General features: G+C 36.0%; 1 protein-coding gene across 1 annotated transcript in view; it reads left to right on the plus strand.

Moving 5' to 3' along the window:
* Positions 1-839: 839 nt before the first annotated feature.
* LOC140140998 (uncharacterized) overlaps positions 840-20040 on the plus strand; it is a 29743-nt gene continuing 10542 nt past the window's right edge. Inside the window, exons 1-5 of the mRNA XM_072162773.1 lie at positions 840-1062; positions 7429-7775; positions 9593-9731; positions 11452-11652; positions 12666-12789. Of these exons, the coding sequence (XP_072018874.1) occupies positions 975-1062; positions 7429-7775; positions 9593-9731; positions 11452-11652; positions 12666-12789 (899 nt within the window). The 5' untranslated portion in view covers positions 840-974. The remainder of the gene's footprint in view (positions 1063-7428; positions 7776-9592; positions 9732-11451; positions 11653-12665; positions 12790-20040) is intronic.

The following is a 20040-nucleotide window of genomic DNA, read 5'->3' on the forward strand; positions in this document are numbered from 1 at the left end:
TTTGATTTGAAAAAGTATTAGGCTAAGCACTAAGCAGTATATTTTAAAGGGTTATTGTAATACAAAATAAGCATCCTGCAATTTCAGTGGTTCCTGAGGAGAGTACCTACCATGCCTACCAAAAATATAACAGTTTGATACGATTTCCCATTTTTGATTTAGCATAGGAGACGTTTTCAGTGACCATTTCCTAAATAAACCAATTTATTTATCAACAATTTTATAACCATTCTAAAGCAGATGGCCTACTCCCACATCGTGTGCAATATGAAGTTCATACGAGATTTTGTTGTTGAGTTATGAGACAAAAACGAGCTTTAGATGTCATATTTTGCGTTCGCCTCAGACAATCAACGAAATTAATAGTTGGCACACCTTGACAATATGTTGCAACTCTTCATTGCCGCTCTGATAATTCAGTAAAATTAGTATAACTATGTTTGATGAGAAGTACTAACCTTCTCCTTTCCCCTCCCCTCCCACAATCCCCCTCAATCAATGTTGGGGAGACTGGAGAGCCCAATGGAAAAAGTGCTTTCATCAGCATTGAACTGGGGGAGAGGGGTGGCGATTTTCATTTAGTATGCCAAAGTGTGCCAACATTAATTTCGTTGATTTTAGGCTCAGTGCTACATGTACTTCCAGTAGCGTGGCTGTATCGGGGCTATACTGGGGATGTACCGGAGGCTGTACCTTTGATTCCAGGCTGTACCGGGATTTCCCACATGGACCAACTGCAAAATAAATGACAATATCAAAATATGATGTAGTTTTGGTCCATTGTGTTATTTCACAGTCCCTGGATATAAGTTCATACATATGTACACTGTCACGTTCAAGTTCACTGCTCATGTTTCAGGTGTAAAAGAACTCACGATGGTTCATATGAAAAGCAACTGTACAATTATTGTACATTTGATATATAGGACGAGAGATTAAATAATTATTAACCATATGCTACTTTCAACTCCTTGATGGTGATGGCTTCATCTTCTTGGACTGGAAGTTTTTTCCTCCTCCAAACATTCATCGTGGGAATTACTGTCATTGCAAAGACACAAGGTAAGATACAGAGGTTGTTTTAACCAGCGACCCATTGGTTGGAATATTAATGTATGGACGTGAAAATATACATGTATGTTGGTCATGTATCGTATGGTGGGGAACATTAACTTTGCGTTACAAGCACCAAATTTGACCATTTGGTTTAATGTACATGCATCTCTACAATGAATTTGTAAGCGCTCTTTATGCAAATATGTCATTGTTCATTGAATTTACAACCGTATGACAAAACAGGCGAAACTAGTCACTTTTCGCACAAGATCAAAATTGAAATAACCAAGGTGTAAAAAATAAAATTGTGTATGAATTGCCTAAAAGTGAAGGATAAGTTATTCAAATTGTCATTATGCATTAGGTATTTTAGAAATGAAAACTGTGACACACACAAACAAACAAACAAACGAGGAAAACAGCAGTATAATTGACAATGTTGAAGCCCCATTCAAAAACATGCAACTGAGAAATTACAGATTCATGTAAAATGTCTTATTTTGTCTTTATTACATGGCTTTCGGCTTAAACACTTGCAGGCTATATGTTAGCATATGCCAAAATCTGAATTTTAATGATTGTTACAATCCTGCGGATGAGCAAATCACTGAATGTGTCTTTAAGTTGCACTACCGTACTGTACACTAGGTGGGTAACCTGATTGTCAGCCTCATCCCCCACTTCCCCATCAAAATACAGATTTTGGTATCAGGTGAAACCTCATATTTTTCTCATTAACATAAATTATGGAAATTAGACGTTCCAAATCGGTGTATTTCCGGAGTAATCATCAAACAACTGTCGAACTAGTCTCGACTGTGGTATACCACGTTTGAGACTAATTCCACAGTATTTTGATGATATCTTTGGAAATACACCGATTTGGAATCCCTAATTTCAATATGTCAATGAGAAAAAAAAGGATCTCTCATTTGATATCAATTTGTTACATGACCATGATGATTATCATTAATAAAAGCTAATAAAAACACCGTAGACCAGTATCACACTGAATTCCATATAAAATTAGTCACATTTACAAGGAACATTTACATGTTCATTTTGCACGAATGTTTGAAAGGGACAACAGTGCAGTTTATGTTATTCGTAAGTTTAAAAGAATGTGATTTTCGAAATATATCAGGCTACCTTCCTTTAACAGTCATATTAAAGGGGGAGGGGGTGGGTGTCATACAAGTGCGTCATGGATTTTTGTTATAAAAATAAATTGACTATACATCCAATGTTTACACCTTGGTCTGGGGCGGACATTTTAAAATGAATTTAGAAGAGCAGCAACGACACCACTTGCATTACATTCCAGATGTTAAATCTACATCATATGCAAAATTTGAGGAAAATGTACGAGTCCGTTTTATTTTAGGGCCATTTGTCTATAACTGGTCTTTACATGTAGCCCTATGGAGAGAGTGCCCGTTGAGGGCGCTATAACCCCATTTTAGGAACAAAATGTAAATTAAAAAAACGGACTCGTGCAAATTTTCTAAAATTTTCAGAGTATGTAGTATGAACATGTAGAAATATAATCAAGTAGTTACCCTATCTGCTCTTCTCCGAAAAAATAAAAAGTCCTATACCTCAATGATAATGAAACCTAGGTGTTTAGTGTGCTGGCGATTTCGGTTCATCAGATAAAATTTCTTGGACAAAAACAAAAAACCAAAAAAAAAACCACCAGAACCATGAAACAATTAACACATTTACAGTGAATGGACAATTACACGCCAACATTATCCCAAGGAAAGTAAAACAGATTTCGAAACTTTCAGTTGGTCTCATAACAAAATCTAAATATCTCATGCACCAACATTATACCAATTATTTATTACAAGTAATACTTGTTTGGGAGCATCTAAATGAACCAAATATGAAGTAACTCTGTTGGGATCTTGTTGGCGCATAGATCTACAAGGACTTAAAAAATGCCTTTTGTGTGGTGCGACAGCATATCAAAAGGTTTGGCTACAAAACGATTCTCTTATAAATGCATCTATGCACAGTTTCCACCTCGATACACCTGAGTACACAAATTTGTCCAAGCACAGTGAGCCTAGCAATACCTTGTCTCTACACAGTCTGTGTTTACACTATACGGTTGAGTACATAGTATCATAAGAGCTGCGTGAGCTTCTAGCTGTTGACTATTCGAAAATACGGCATATGTGATAGTTTCCTTCATCCAATCAGAAAAGTTTATATCGAATGATAGCTAAAAACAATTTTTTGTTCATTTCGTCAACAGATGTTTATTGCAATAACCAATGGCCAATTTTCTTTAAATTCCAAATTCTGTTTTGTCATACGTTTGTAAATTCAATGAACAATGACTTTGCTTAACGCGGCTGTGTACTCTAGACATTGTTTCTTTCATGAAATTGAGTTTTTTTGATATGTTTGTACTTTGTTATGTTTTTTATAAATACAAGGAATGAAAATCCAGATTTGTAAACTTCAACTGCAATATTTAGGATTTTATTTCACTATTCCACTCGTGTTTGAAATTTAAAAGGAAAGAAAATCTTTCTTGTACCAACAGGGTACACGCGCGCAACAACGCATCGCGTTGCGTATCGCACAATTTAGTAACGCACAAATACGCTACGCATACGCGACGCTTATCTGCATGCGCGGCGCATCTTATGGAAACACCACGGAAGCACTTGATTTCACAAAAAGCTAGCGGTCAAATGGCTCCGTTTTAGCTTATAAAATGTGAATTTTTTCAAGATCTTTCCCCCGATTTAAACATCAAGATATGAATAGATTCGCCCAAACTTCTCAAGGGGCTGTGGATTTACCCGATGTTAACGTAATGTAAGGTAGAAAAACGAGAACTGCCGCATTCTTCTGTAAGCTTCGATCAAAGTGCAAAATGTGACCACTTTAAACTTCAACGGCATTTATTTCAATGTTCATTTTCTCGGTAAAATGGCGGTTTAGGTACATGATAACTCAATAAATACAGCATCTATAGGTAAGCAATTATGCTCATCATAAAAAGCATGATCGATTTAAGAAACGGTTTTCTTATTTTTTATATTTTGGTCTATTTCCGATTTTAGGCATCATTTTGTGCAAATAGGCGTTTGTGAATTTTAAAAAGTTCATTTTGATGCCTTATATGGTCAATATCTATAGAAATAAGGCCAATATCAAAAAACTAAAAAAACTGTTTTTGGAATGGTGCCTCAAGATTAAGAAAAAAGCAAAACAAACATTTTTGGAAAGAGTGTTTTTTTGTTATTTTTTACCGAATAAAAATTGCCAAAAAATCACTTTTTTGTGATTTTCTTCATAATTATTGTTTTTACACCAAAACTGTACTTATATTGATATTCATTGATGTCTTGCCTTCATAAAAATGTATACTTTTATATGTCTTGCGTGAATAATTACAAAGTTATGGCACTTTTACTACATGCGTATCTGAGAGTACATAGCTACCTTAAGGCGGACTAAAAAACAAATCAATACTGAAAGATATATGAATATTAACATTTAGATAACAATGCTTTAGGCCTATTCAAGACATACTAGTCCTAGATTAGACCACTTAACGTGTTATAGAAATAGATCATAAGAACTATAAACATTTAATTTATTTTTCACAAAATGTTTAATACTTGGGTTATAATAGGGGTATAATATTGAACAACGTTTTCCGCAACGTATCAAAATACCAGCCGATATTATGTCTTACGACGCCTAATTTAAATAAAAATTCCTTTAAAAAGGAACATGGCGAACAAATGAGGAAGTGTCAAGATAAAGGTGTAGTTATTTTATTGTTTGAACTGTTTCTATAATTCGCATCGATCATAATGAGTATGTTTTTACGTACCTCAAATGACAAGGACTACGGTACTTAGCCTATATGATCTTGCACTACTCAGTGTATGGACAGTGTAGCCTATTTTGTCTAATCATTTTGCCCGGTCATTTTGGCTATTTAATTCTGACCATTGTGATTAAAACAGGCTTTCAGATTGGTGAGCTGTTGTGTACCAAGTGATAAGACCCGGGCACGTATAATTAAAATACACTGGATAATTCATGACAGCCTATTTACTGGCAAAAGGTGGGCCAAATAAAATTTAAGCAGGAACCTTGAGGCAGAATTTGAATACATATTATCCTGTAACGTTTACTTAGCCTAACAGTCAACGAACGTTCATTGTTAGCATAATAAGTAGCTTTGGGTATCCTATGTTTATGAAATAAAGTGTTTACAAACGAATAACATATGTTATACTATATACATCTACTTGCTAATGGGTATACAATGTTTACAAAATAAGAGCGTTAATGTTTTGTACATGAAGTTAACGTCTTTGCTACATAGCTAGTTGTTAATACATCGAAAATGTGACTCGAGATTTACAATTTGATGACATTCAAAATAATTTAGTATTGAAGAATTTCAACAAATTACAGAACTTTCATTTATTGACATACTAGCAATATTGTTAACAATGTTGAAAATCATGTTCATAAGCGTAACATCCTCTATACATCTATTTATTAATGTTCATAAACGTATAACAATTTGTTACATCTATGTCTTAATGCTCATAAACGTAACATGCTCGATACATCTACTTATTAATGTATAAACGTCCTTGATACATCTATTTCTATTTCAATGCTATTTTATCTCCGTGTTCTGACAATAAATTTGACCCGAATAACATTTGTAAGAGGTAGAAACCTATCAGGCGGCGAGTGGCATGATAGAGCCGGTAACTTGTGACACCGCCAGGCCGTATGGCATTTTCCAATATACTCGGTTAGGCGGCGAGTGGCATGATAGAGCCGGTAACTTGTGACACCGCCCGGCCGTATGGCATTTTCCAATATACTCGGTTAATTTTGTGGGGTTCAACGGTTTTAGCTTGTATTTATATTATTTATTAACATAGGCCTATTTGTTTGTGATATTTCAAGCGTTTTAAAATTTCAAAATAATCCCATTCAATATACGGTTGACGGTGGAAATTAACTGAATTTAGAGAATGCACTGCGACCACCACCTGGAACCTATTAGAATAATATTATTAACTAATCCCTTAACTGTTCAAATAACAGCCCTCACTTAACAGACATTAAGTCTCAATTGACAGGATCTATAAGTGCTAAAGTAAATATATTTTCTCTTTATCGCCTGCCTAAGTTTCCCCATTTAAGGGATGGGGTATGAACGTTTGGACAGTATTTATTCTGGGACATTAGAGCACATCAGACATGTTGAATTATTGCATTCTGAATACGAAGAATGTCCTTTTGATATAAAATAATTTTGATTTTTTGAAATTCGCAAATGATGATTTTTACTGTATGTAGGTGGGATGAAAAAGCCGACGATCAATTGAAAATTTTGACCTTTCGTATTGAAAAGGTCAAAAATTTTCAATTGACCGGCTGTTCCTCCCAGCTACATACACTTTAAGAAAATGTCATTAGATTTATAAAATTTACTTCGAGGACTGTTATATATCAAAAATATGAAAAATATCAAATTTTAATAATTTGTCATAAAATTTGTATTACATCGTGATTTTCAAAAATGAAAATTATTTGATATCAGAAAGACATTCTTCGTATTAGGAATGCAATTCCATATGTCTGATGTGCTCTCATGTCCCACAAAAATACTATCGAAACACCCATTCCAGATCTCTTAAGTACTCTCTTTAATTTACTCAAGGTTGTGTTTGTATAAATGAATTCAGTTATATAAACACAGCCTCGTGAAATGGACATGTTGACATAAATTAATTGACTGTTTGCTTATAGTCTCATTAACAGATTCTATATGCTATAGCAGAACAACAAGCACATACAGGCAAGTATTTTGCCAGTATCAATAAAACTATAATGAGGCTATTAATGTAGCCCAACTGTACGTACAATCTGGCAATACCGCTAAATCTTAAAGAAATGAAAAATATCTGTTGCAATTTTCGGATTTGCATAAAAGTAATTCTAGTTCATCCAAGTTGTAAAACAATTATTTCTTTTAATACAAACATATGCCTTGGTAAGACAACTTTATAGCACTGTTTGAATATCAACATGAAGTAGTAATGACAAATTTAAATATACACTATCGCCTCTGTAGTTTCCTGATTACATAGACAGCACGATTATTTTATTTTTATTCTGCAACGCTGTGAGGAAATAAGTATGCCAAAACCCATCGCAATAAGGACGAAAATGCTTTGCATTTTTCGCCCAAAAAGTAACCGTGTGTAGTCCTCTGATTGGCTAAACAGGGAGCAACCATAACTGACTCAAAACAAACTTTACCAAGGTAAATAATGCTATTCTTATATATTTTTTATCTAATACTAGGTCAAACCACTTGCCAAGAACGTCTGGGTGTAGAGGATGGTAGGATAAGTGACAGCCAACTCACAGCTTCCACCGAATTTGGTACCGGTACCTACCACGGGGCTAACAATGCTCGTCTGAACCGCGTTGCGCAGACAGGTACTACTGGAGCATGGAGCGCACAGACCAAAGACGGCAACCAATGGATCCAAGCAGCTTTGGGCAGCCCAACATGGGTTACCGGCGTGTTAATTCAAGGGCGAGCTGATATTTGTTGCCCTCAATGGGTGACCAAATTCAAAGTTCAATACAGTAATGACGGCAACTATTGGACCTTTGTGCGGCAAACAAACAATCAGAGCGAAATGGTGAATTTTTGTCTTCATTTGTACGCTAAGAATATTAATAATAATTATTGTCTTATAAATATCTCTCTTTTGGATACGTTATGCTATATGTTGTTACTACTGAAAATTAATCAACTTTGGTGTGGGTCACTTATCAGGAAAAATATGATAGCCAACGTTAGCACTTTGTGTGCAATTTCAGAATTCCAGGGTCAAAGTTTATACAGGGGTCATTGTTTGTTAACACTAGTTCCAAAATATTCCTCTGGCTATACGGATTTAGAAAATATATAGTTTGACCTATCTACGACCTATCGTTTCGAATGCTTTAGCAAAAAGGTGAATGCCAACAGTTGGGCTACACAGGTCAAAACAGATAATTTTGTTGAAAATGCACTCAAATTGTTAGTCCTGTAATAGCTATCAAGAAAAAGAATAGTCTGTATTTATATGACACTTGCTTACCCAGAGTTTTTCGGAACTAGAGATAGATGCCGTTGGTGACGTCTGGCCAGATGAAGGGGGCTATACCCGGCTATAACCGGCTAGACCCGTGACGTCGCGCAGACGTAACGGGTCTAGTAGATCTGTCGATTAAATGCACTTTTTTGGCCCAGATCTATGCTGTTTCGTATATTTATCAGCGTTTCCAACCCTTTTGAAACCATCCTAAGGCATTCCATGCACTACAATGTCAAAATTGTGGCTACATCATATATATCTGGGGCATCTCAGAGCATTACATGGTCTTCGCATATGAAAGAAATTAAATGTGTTCCATCAAAGCTTGTGTCGTGTGCTGCCACCTAGCGGTGGTTCCGGGAATGGAACTGAATGGGTATTGACCCGTTTCACCATATAACCTAGTAACAAAACATCTCAGGTATTGCAAACCTTTCCTTGTTGAAAGTTGAACAAGTCAAACATTTTGAACCATTTCATCAAAATTGGAGAAAATTCTCTATTTTGACCCATACCATGTGGAGCCCAAACTTTGACCTTCAACCTTTTTGCTCATAACTCCAGAACGATTAGTCGTAAATAGTTCAAACTATATATTTCCTGAATCCTTTGGACCCAAGGAATATTTTCGAATTAGTTTAATATAACAAAATATGAGAATAACAAAAAATGTAAAAAAGTATAAAAAATGTTTTGAAAAAATAAAAAATATATAAAATTAAAATAATGTCAATTTTAATAATTGGCCATAAAATTTGTTATTTCAAAAAATAAATAAATAAATAAATAAATATCAGAAGGACATTCCTCGTATTCAAAATGCAATTTGGTGTGTCTGATGTGCTCTCATGTCCTACAAAAATATTGTGCAGACGTTGCTATCCGATCCCTTAAGTGTGGACAAAATAGTTGACAAAATATGTTTGCAACAAATATTTTATAATGACATTTGACAACATTTTAAAAATAGTCTTGTATTGTTTTTCATACAAAACGCTCTAAAACATTTTCATGACCGTTATAAAACCAGGCATTTAATGTTATTAAAATGTTTTTACCAACACCCAAAACCAACATATAACCCTTTAAAACGTTTTAAAACGTTTTGTATTTGCTGGGCCCCGCTTGGAAAAGTTAATTCAGGGTAGTTTGGCTCAAACGCTTAGAAAACGCATGAACATTTCGGCTTATATGAGCATTGCTCTGGCAGTCCATAGGGTATATCAAACCAAACCTCATTTGGGGCTAAAATGGTCGCAGAAAGAGTCCCAGTAAAACCACTGTCTGGCACGGTGTTCACCTTTAATGAGATATAGAAATGGACGAGTATGAGTTGTTTTTTATTGATATTGAAATCCTTCTATTCCTTACCACAGATATTTGATGGAAATACTGATCAAAATACGATTGTCACCAATCTTTTGCCTACACCAGTTAGAGCGTCTTATATCAGAATAGTCCCTACGGCCTGGAAAGGACACATCAGCATGCGTTTTGAACTTGTAGGTTGCGAAGGTAAAACATGTTTTCTAGCAAACTCCCAATAGTATGATCACAAGATCAAGCCCGTGAACGCTCCTATTCATGTCCACCAACTTTGAACTAAGCCCTATCGGAGCAATTAAAAGAATTGTCCATATAAACCTTTGACTTCAAACAACCTGTGATTGACTTCAAATAACCTGTGCTTTGACTTCAAATACCACTTGCCCCATCATGACACCCACTGACCTATCCTGAGGCGCTGCCATTAATTAAGAAAGTCATGTGAAAGTGCCCACTTGTGCGAGAGGATACAGTTCACGGGTGTGCAGCACACAAAAGCACACTTTACCGACGATGTACAGTTATTTACCGCCCACCTTAATTTAGACGCCTCATTTAAATAAATTGAATAGAGTTGCTGATCGATTATCCGTAACAATTTGGCGTGGCTGCCAGGTATAGGTCCATGTCTCTATAGTCGTGTTCACACAGTCGGAAATAAGTCACTTATTACCGGTAATAAGTCACTTTCTATCAATTGTTGTTATTATGGCTTTAGGCTTATTCAATAAAGTCAAACGGGTTTCTTAATATCATGAATATCCATTTAAAACCAGGGGCAAGTGAGGGAATGAAGGAGGGTTCGTGGGGTGAAAAGAGGAGACGCGGATGAGCGATCGAGATTGGAAGGGAGAGGGGGAAGGGGAGAGATGGAGAAGGAGAGCGAGGGAGTGATGGGCCCCGAAGAAAGAATGAGTGCAGAGAAAAGAAACGAACGAATAAAGACAATAATAATAATTATTACTATAGAAACTAAACAGCACTAGGAAGCTATTCAATAATGACAAAACCTTTGTGCGTTACGTAATTAAAACACCCAGTCAGATGTATTTCACTCCTGCCAAACACAAGTTACCCAATTTCGAAAACTGGACGTTGAATGTACACTCTCATGAATATTGACATTCGACAATATTATTAACCCCCATATTTTGCTAAGGGCGTGACCCTGATATAATCATCCCCCAATGTTGTCGGCTGTATGTGGGTTTCTGACCAAATTAACTTCATATATGGCAATCTTATCCTTCAGAGTGCCAATTTTTGCGTACTTCTCGCGCATTTATTTCACTTTTGCGCATTTGTACCATAAACTTATTCTGTCGCCAAAAGGTGCTGGATTCACTATACCTCAAGAATTTTTTGTCCAACTCCATTCCCCCCCCCCCCAATATTTGTCCAACTCTACCCCCATATCAAAAAGAAATCTACGCCGCTGGGAAGATGGATGGAAGCCCACGATTCTTACTTAACTTATCACGATTTATCTTTGCTAGTTTACTAGGTAATGAAATGTTTGTCCCATCTCAATGATCAAATCGAAGTGTTGTGTATCATGGTTCTGTCCAAATTCTTGATTTTGAAAAAAAGGTCCGTTTTTTGGTCCCTAAATTGGGCAGTATCTACCTCGTTCATAGGAGTCAACTTGACGAGATCTAGAGTCTTGTCATTTCATCTTCTCGTTCCTATGATGTCGATTTGACGATATGCAGGATCTCGTCATCTCATATCTTGTTCCTGTAAGAAGTCCACTTGACGAGATCCAGGATCTTGTTATCTCATCTCCTAGGAAGTCATCTTGTTGTTCGCGGGAAGTTGACTTAACAAGATAATTGTCTTTCTTTTTCTTTTATTCCATAACTTCACTCAGTTTCTGAAAAATAACCGCTTTATTTTCTTCACATCACAGGTTCAAGTTGTTTTCCATTTAACCAACCTACTGATGGCGCTGTAAGTCCAGAAAAAGATCTATACAATGGTGGAGATATCGTCACAGTTTACTGTCGTCAAGGAGTCCATATCATTGGAGACGAAATGTTGATTTGTTCAAGTTCTGGTTCTTGGTACGGTCAAACTCCGCGATGCTCACCCGCCGTCACAGAAGGAGGAGGTTTGTCTACTGGGGTGGAGTGGGAGCGTGTCACTTGTATTTCGAGTTGTATATCACCCGCGTACAAAAAGCAAGTAAAAAGGTTTTTTTTCACGGCCAGGCGCAATATGCAAGTATCTCGTTTAGGGTGTCAAAAACAGCTATTGGTACTCAAAATGGGTAACTAAATTCAGCACCAAGATACCGAAAAAAAAACAGTTGAAAAAAAGGTTCAATTCTGGATATAATTGTTCTGAAAACCTCCTCAAAATGTGTGCCTTTTCATTGGTTTTTACCAGCGGCGGTTTTAGGTGTGTTCATCACGACTCATAACAGAAAAATACTCACTGAGGGTAGGAAAACAACCGCGTAGTACTTGCTTTGGGTTCATTTTACACTAATGAAAAACACATGCTTTGGGTTCCTTTTGAAAATCCTTGTACGCTGGCGATATAACACCTGAAATACGAGTGCCCCTATTAATCATGGTGGTTCTAAATTCGAATGTGCACAATAATGTTATGTGTTATTCATAGTGCAGTCATGCTGCACAGCAAACATGATTCGACCTTTACAATACTTAAACATGGTTAACAGCAAACAGCAAAATCAATCGATAAAGTCTAGCGATAGTCACTAAAAGTTGCATTCGATTTACACAGGGAATTTTGCAGGCCATGCCGTGCCCTACTTAGTAAAACACCAAAGTGCGAATATTTCCAAATATCTAAATTAGCTTAAAATTTAGGACATGTTTCAAAACTATATTTTCTAGAATTTCAGAGAGTACAAACAATATTGGCCGGTTATATTTCACACAGTGACGTTAACTAGGAAATGCCCTATACCTCTAACATACACTGTTTGTAGAGGTCACACCTCAATGTGGAGAGCATTGTGTATTGTGTATAGGAAAATGAACAGTAACTGCAATATGTTGTGCTTAACTCTCGCCTGCCTTCATTGGACTTTCTTTGAAATGTTCGAAATGAAAATATCTTGTGAAGTCTATTATAATTTCTTTATCTCTATAGATATATCAACAAATGCGCCAGCAGTTCCCCCTGATAATACGACAACTATAATTGCTGCTACAACTGGTACTGTGGTTATTGTGCTTATTATTGTACTAATAATCGTTGTAATCTACTGTAGAAGGTAAGATATTGTCTTTGTCCGTCGTTTTTCCGATGAAGTTGCGTATTTTAAAAGCAATTTCAGCAATTTATTTATGTACCGCAGCGGTTTTTGAAGCGCGATATTACAAACCATCTATTTTGAATAAGGACATTATTTTCTCCAAAGCAAATGCTGTATTAAAGTTCGTAGTCAATTTACCTTAACTTATAGCCATTTTAATATTGACAATATTTTGAGTAAAAATGGAAACATAAACACAAAAATGCAGTTTTCACAAAGATTTCATTTCATAGGCCCATCATCCATAATTATTCAGCATATTTATATATCAAGTTCTACATATCTGCGTCAAATTTCATAATAATATATAATTATGACTGGACGAAGAAGCGAATTTTAGATGAGATAAGAGATGAGACATGGACAGATGAGATAGGGCCTATAGACGAATCTCATTTCACGCATTCCTACACCTCACTGGCAGCCATAACTGGGTCCCCGTCGGCTACAATACACCCAAAATGTGCAATGATTCGGCCTTGGCGGGAATTTTTCAACTGAATTCCATCACCCGTTTTACACCTGCGGCGAAAACACACGTATGCAAAAGAACGATGAAAGTTTACAACACAATAGAATTCCCTTCGGCAAAACACACAGCTTCTATTGCCTTTTACGTGCGGTGCAAAGAAAATAAAGTCATACACCATATCAAACGGTGCTTCAAATGGATGTCTAAAAAGGACTATGTATGAATAGATGCGACGGGATTACCTCTATTATTAATCCTCCTCGTCCTTGCATCTTCTCTAGGCGTTAGGCAGCTTTCTATAGTCGCACAATTTGGCGGTCAAAACACCAGTTTGGTGCAGCGGGGACCCAGAAATGGCCGACCAAATCCTGACCATGACTTGGCTCGTGAGATTCGTCTATAATCAAATCAACTTCTTGAAAGTAGGTGATCATCTTGGTTTATAGATGAATGGGTACAATTACCGAATACCAGTAGGGTGCAACTTGCTAGACTTGAGTCCAGTCCTCGTTTAAAAGAATGGCCAAAACGGGAACAGCAATATTAATAAATTTGAAGCCCCATTTACATGATTTAAATACATGTAGCTATAATTTCTCTACACATGCTGAAGTAGGGAAATGACAGATTCATGAAAAATATTTTTTTTGTTTTTAATACGCGGCTTTCGGTTTAATCACTAGCAGGCTATGGCAGCACATCTATAACACTAACTAAGGTGCCAAACTCTGAATTTTGAAGCTATTTACGATCCATCAGTTGAGCAAATTACTTATAATAGGCCATTAAGTGGATGCCGACATGACGAACTCCGCTTGTCAACAAGTCGAGCGAGATATGTAATACCAGAGAAGGTTCCTTTTTATCTTCTCCGGTTATACCCCATATTCCCAATGACCCCCTTTTTTTGTTTTACTGAACTCACCTTGGTCGCTTAACCACTGGCGTATAGGACTTTTATTAAAAAATAGAGGGCAGCATTCCACACCTCAACGTTTCTATTATTAAAAATCGCATCCACGCAAATTGTAATTTCAAACACTATAAAATATTTTATGATATTAGTGCATACGAAAATGTTACATGTAGTTCTAATAAAATGCAAATAAAATAAATAACAGACATGATTTTTACTCCTTTTGTTGTGGTTTAATTCGTGTGTGATCATTAGCTGAAATATTTGAGACATAATTTAACGAGTTTAGGGAAATTTTTATAGCCCGGAAAGCTTACCTAAATGCTGACCTGTGGTAAATTACGTGGGTGGACGATGGCCATTTACAGAAAACGGACTCGTTATTTTTTGGAGTGACTCATGTCATGTTTAAGTTACATTAAGGGCTACCTCAAGATGTTTGTATTTTATCTGCTCTCCTCTTAGAAATCTGGATTTACTGATTGTAAAATGTGCCTACCGGCACTCTGACTGAACTCACAACTCGTAACATTAAAACACCGTCTAGTTGATGCACAAACTCAGTGTTAATTTATAACTGCACTGAAAGTTAATTTTTGGTATTTCTATCGTATTAATTCCATAAAATTGTAGCTACTTATCATGTATATTTAATTTATACTAGATAAATTATAGATTTACAGTAGGTAACACACAATATGAATAAAATATCGAATTTATGAGCATCACTCATGAAAAAATCATGGCCCGTGCGGTGAATTGCCAGGGTGCATTGCCAGGGATTTTATTAGCTTTTATTCCCAGATTGGGGATAGGCCTATTATAAGAGTAGGCCTAGGAAAGAAAATGCGATTGCTTAGGTAAAAAGGCAAGCGATGTAGTTTCCCTAAGGACTTTAATGAACAATAATCTCGACCTGGAGTGACTTTTTAATGAGGTAACTTTGTCAAAATGGTTCACTTTTTATGACTTTCTTTTTCCATGTCAAGTTCAGAAAATCAAACTATGACCCCGGACTAAAACGCATACATAGGGCCTACATAGGCCTAAATCAAAAGTATCCTATCCAAAATTGTGATTTTTCAAGATTGTGATTTGATCAATTCTGGGACGAAAATAATTTGACTGGCACAGCTTTCACTTTTCCAAATTTGACAAAATATTTAGTATCGGAACATGATAGGCCTACCTGTAATAATATAATTATTTTTTCTGTGTTTCAAGTTTCATTTCAAAATTTGGACCATTGACACCTTGTTCCTTTTAACAACAATATTTTAATTTAATTGATTTTTTTTTCTCTTTCAACATACGACAGACCTGGATTATGATGAATGGGTTTTTTTTTAAATAGCGTGTGAATACGAGCTTTGTTTCTAATATTTTGGTATGATTTTCTGTTTTGTCCTTTTTTGTTTTGTTGTTTGCATCGAAAAGTGTAATTATATGAAAACAAAAAAATATAGGCCTAAAGTAAATAAATGAATAATAGAAGAAGCATAAGGTAACGGGAAAACTCCGTTTTATAGGCCCGACTGGCCAGATCTTGTGTTTTGGGGATTAAATTTTTTTTTTTTTTTACTTGTTGCTAGAATTATATAAAATCAACCGTTTAGGGGCCAAAATTGATGATTCCGGAATTTTTTGAAAAATATTCAGAGCATCCCACAGCCACAGGGAGGGGAGGGCAAGACTTCTCACAAGGGACTGGCATGGCCCCTGGCTGGGGGAAGCCCCCCCTCTCACGGGGGGGGGGGAAGCTTCCCCCTCTCCACCCACCCCCTGTCACACCACTGTTTAACTGTCATTTTGGCCTCCATAAAACCAAATTTAAACCAAATAAAAAAATCCTGACCGACTGACCCTACTTAAGGTTGGTCTGAACCCTGGAATTATGGAAACTTTCGGGCCTCATAACTTTTAAATTGTTGGTCTAAAGTATATAATAGTATACATATTTAGAATGGCAAAGACTTGATAAGTTCATCTGTGAGGTCAAATTTTGACCAATTTCACCAAAAATATTTGAAATTTGGGCCAAAATCGGGCTTTTTTATGATTTTTTGAAATATCAGCGTTTTTTGACATTTTTTGGCGCAAATTTCTCAAAGTTGGTCGAAATTCAAAAAAATGAAAAAACTGGTCCTAGATATTTCAATCTAGTTTTTAAAAAATAATAAAAAAAAAAATTTGGCCCAAGAATTTTTTTGTTATGATGCACGAAAAAGAAGTGGGCCAAAACCGTTATTTTTGGGATTTGGGGCCAAAAGTGCCATTTTGGCCCAAATTTGACCTCACAGATGAACTTACCAAGTCTTTGCCATTCTAAATATGTATACTTTTATACACTTTAGACCAACAATTTAAAAGTTATGAGGCTCGAAAGTTTCCATATTTCCAGGGTTCAGACCAACCTTAAAAATCCATCCGCCCGTAAAACAGTGTTTTTCCTCGCCTAATCAAGAAGTTGTGTACCTCAAAGAAATAATTAATAAAAGCCAGAAGTCATTTTCTAGTCAAGTAATAAATGTAAGTCCTGTATTACAAGTAGGCCCTCTATTAATATTTTAATGGTTACATTGCGTTTATTAAAAGGACAACATCAACAAATCACAGAATGTTTTTTTTTTTTAAATTTTTTTTTATTGAACAAATAATAGCAAAATACAAAAGAAATGTGGTGAATTACATAATCATACAAGTAAATCGTAAGGCTTTTGATGTAAATATATATGATAAAATGTATAATGGGCTATCCCAGAAAATCCGGGGGGAGGGGGGCACTGTTCATTGACAAGGGGGTATCATGCGTGGCCACGAAGTTTCAAATAGCACCCTAAACAAGTATTTATGAGGTCTGAAAATGCACCCCTTAAACAAGTATGACAAGTGCAATTTCATACCCTAAATAAGTATTGATATTATTTTTGCCCCCATTAGAAGCAAGTAAATCAGCCATTTTGACTCTAAAACCCTTCATGATAACTGGGAAAACACAAATTCAAAAGTTCATAACTTTTAACCTTTATTACATACTACATTTGTCTCAAAGGACCCTAAACAATGATTTATTGTACAAGGTATACCCTTTTTCTCAAATTTCCTTGTTTTAGATACTCTATTCACGATACGTAAGTACAATGCCTGATCATGAAAAAAGACCCTTTTACTTGAATCTTTGGCCACGATGATACCCCTGGTCAATGACCAGTAGCCCCCTATGCAGAAAATAAGTGCACACCCCTATAGAGGTGTAACTTTTCAATCAAAGAAATGTCCGGATTTCCAAGTCTGCTTTCTGAAAACGGCTTGAATTCCAGTTGCCAATGTTACTTGAAAAATCCTGGAAATCCAATTAAATGTAAGAAAAATCACGGCAATGTCCCAAATGAAGTCTCAAATTGAAGATTTCTGACTTTGAAGCATTTTTCTGTTAGATTTTTTGCTTTTAGACACTTTAAAAAAATCTGGATTTCCAACAGTCACAACTGGACAGAAAGTCTGGAAATCTGAACTCCTCTATAGTTATTCCTTGTTACCAATTTAAGTTAGTTTAAGGGGGCAGGCAGGATCACTCAGTGAGAAATGTAATAGACATTGTTTTGCATTGTATCTTTAAAAGTACCATAAGCAGTGGCGTGCATCGTGGCCGCTCCTACCCGGGGCTGAAGAAAATTCAATTTTGCCGCCTTCCTCAACCCAAAAGGTTGACCCAATTTTTTTTTTCGGTGGTTTGAAAAGTGAAGAGCAAAAAAAAAAAAGGATTATAAGCGCTGGTGCCCTAAGAGCAACATATTTTCACATAGTAGAATTTTTTCAAATTTTTTATACTTTTCTAATTTTTTCCACCCTTTTTTCTTTACTAATTCTTTTTGCATTTCTTCTTTTCCGCCCTTCGCTTTTGGCCGCCCCTGCTTTTTACCCCGGGGCTAGGCGCTAAAGCCCCCAAAAATATGCGCATGATAAGTGCATAAAACTAAAAGTATACATAAAGTTGTGTTTAACATGTGTACATAACATTAAAAGAAAGAAATTTATTTTTGGAAAGGAAATGATGCAAGCAACCAACACTGGACATTTCTACAAAAAATGAGCAATTGTTGAGAAAAGCACCAAAATTGATTTTTTATGCCAATTTGTTTTTGGTATGTCATAACAACTTACCCTAAATATCCAAATCGGTGAATTTCTCAAATTTTGTCATCATTCTAAAATATACCTTAAAAAGTCCAAAAGTAGTCAAAATTAAAAAAAAAAATCATATTTTGATCCTTTTTGACCCATATTTTTAACCCAAAGAAAAAATTAAAAAAATTCGAGAAAACTCTTTCAGGAACTCCTCAGTCCTATACCTTTGTATAATCCGTGATGAATCCACACTTTTACTGTAACGTATACGCCAACGCAAGCGCCGACTACGCATTACTGCGAGAGTGTAAAATTTGTCATGCCTTGAACCTGTACATTGTATGCATGCTTACAGCTTGAATTCATTATTTTGCAGGCAGCGGGCCTAGCGGCTAAACATTGCCGTCTTATTCTGTAGTTTTTTGCTGATTTTAACTGACAAATCACTGAAGTTTTTGTAAGGCTGAGTAGCAATGATTAAAAGGGCATTTTGTGATCCACAGCCTCATCCCCTACTTTTCTCAAAATAAGTTGAGATTTTTATACCACTTGAAACCTCTAGCTACATAATGTTTCTTAATTTCCACCCGGCACTCAAGTTAATTTTGAGCCCAAATACCCGGCACTCCAGTCTCAAATGTTTCAAAATTGCTGAACAATCAGTATAAAAATTAGTAATTTTTTATCAAAATTTCAATTGTTTTACCATTTCATATAAATGTCATGAACAACGAGGAAACATAATTGAATCCCTAATTCTAGTTTTGTCTTTAGAACACAAATATGCACTTTTTGTCAATTTGGGCATTTTTCTCACAAACTGCTCATTTTTGTAGAAATCTGTTGTGCTAGTTGGATTCCTTGCATCATTTCCTTTCTGAACTTGTATGTACTTTTATGTATTTAGCATCATTACTTTTCAAGATACAATGCAAAACAATGTCTAAAATTTTCTACTTCGAGTGACCTTGCATGCCACCTTAAGATCTTGTAATCTGCCCACTGAGAGATAATATTGGAGGAGTACTTTAGTCTTATCAGCATGACATAATGTAAAAATTCTACAGAATTACAATGATCAGGGATGTAAGTTTGTAGGATTAATCCTGAATTCAGGGTTTTTTCTGTCCAAGTTTTAGCACTTTATTATCAGCCTGTTTTGGGGTTATTTAACCCAAATTCATGCCCTTTTTCAGGATTTTTTCCAGAATTTCAGGATTTTTTCTTCAGGCCTACTTACATCCCTGGGTCAATCCAGTTATGTATCCCTCTTCTTTGCATGTAGAGGAATGATGTAACGTATAGTGCAGGGCAACACATTCAAAAATAGTGTAAACATATTATTGCTATGGTAAATGGTAATTTTAAATCCTGTGTTACATCCAGTTGCGTACTAGACATTTTCATGGGGGGGGGGGGGACAAGCAGGGGCAAACATATTGGGGGCAGGCATCCTTCATGCTGTTTGGGTTTATAAGCGCATCAACACCATCATCGCACTGGGTGACACAGGAAGGGGGTTCTGAGGAGTCTTGGGATCTGCTTGGAATGTGTCCCCGGAACAGTGGTGCAGATTTCTTTTTACATGGAAGGGGGGTGGAATTGGAAAAATTGTCTTGAAGTATAGTGAATTCAAATACTTTTTTGCGACAAGTTTATGGTAAAAAAAGCAAAGCGCCGCAATCATTTTTTT

This window comes from Amphiura filiformis, chromosome 19 (assembly GCF_039555335.1).
Source record: "Amphiura filiformis chromosome 19, Afil_fr2py, whole genome shotgun sequence".
Classification (NCBI taxonomy): domain Eukaryota; kingdom Metazoa; phylum Echinodermata; class Ophiuroidea; order Amphilepidida; family Amphiuridae; genus Amphiura; species Amphiura filiformis.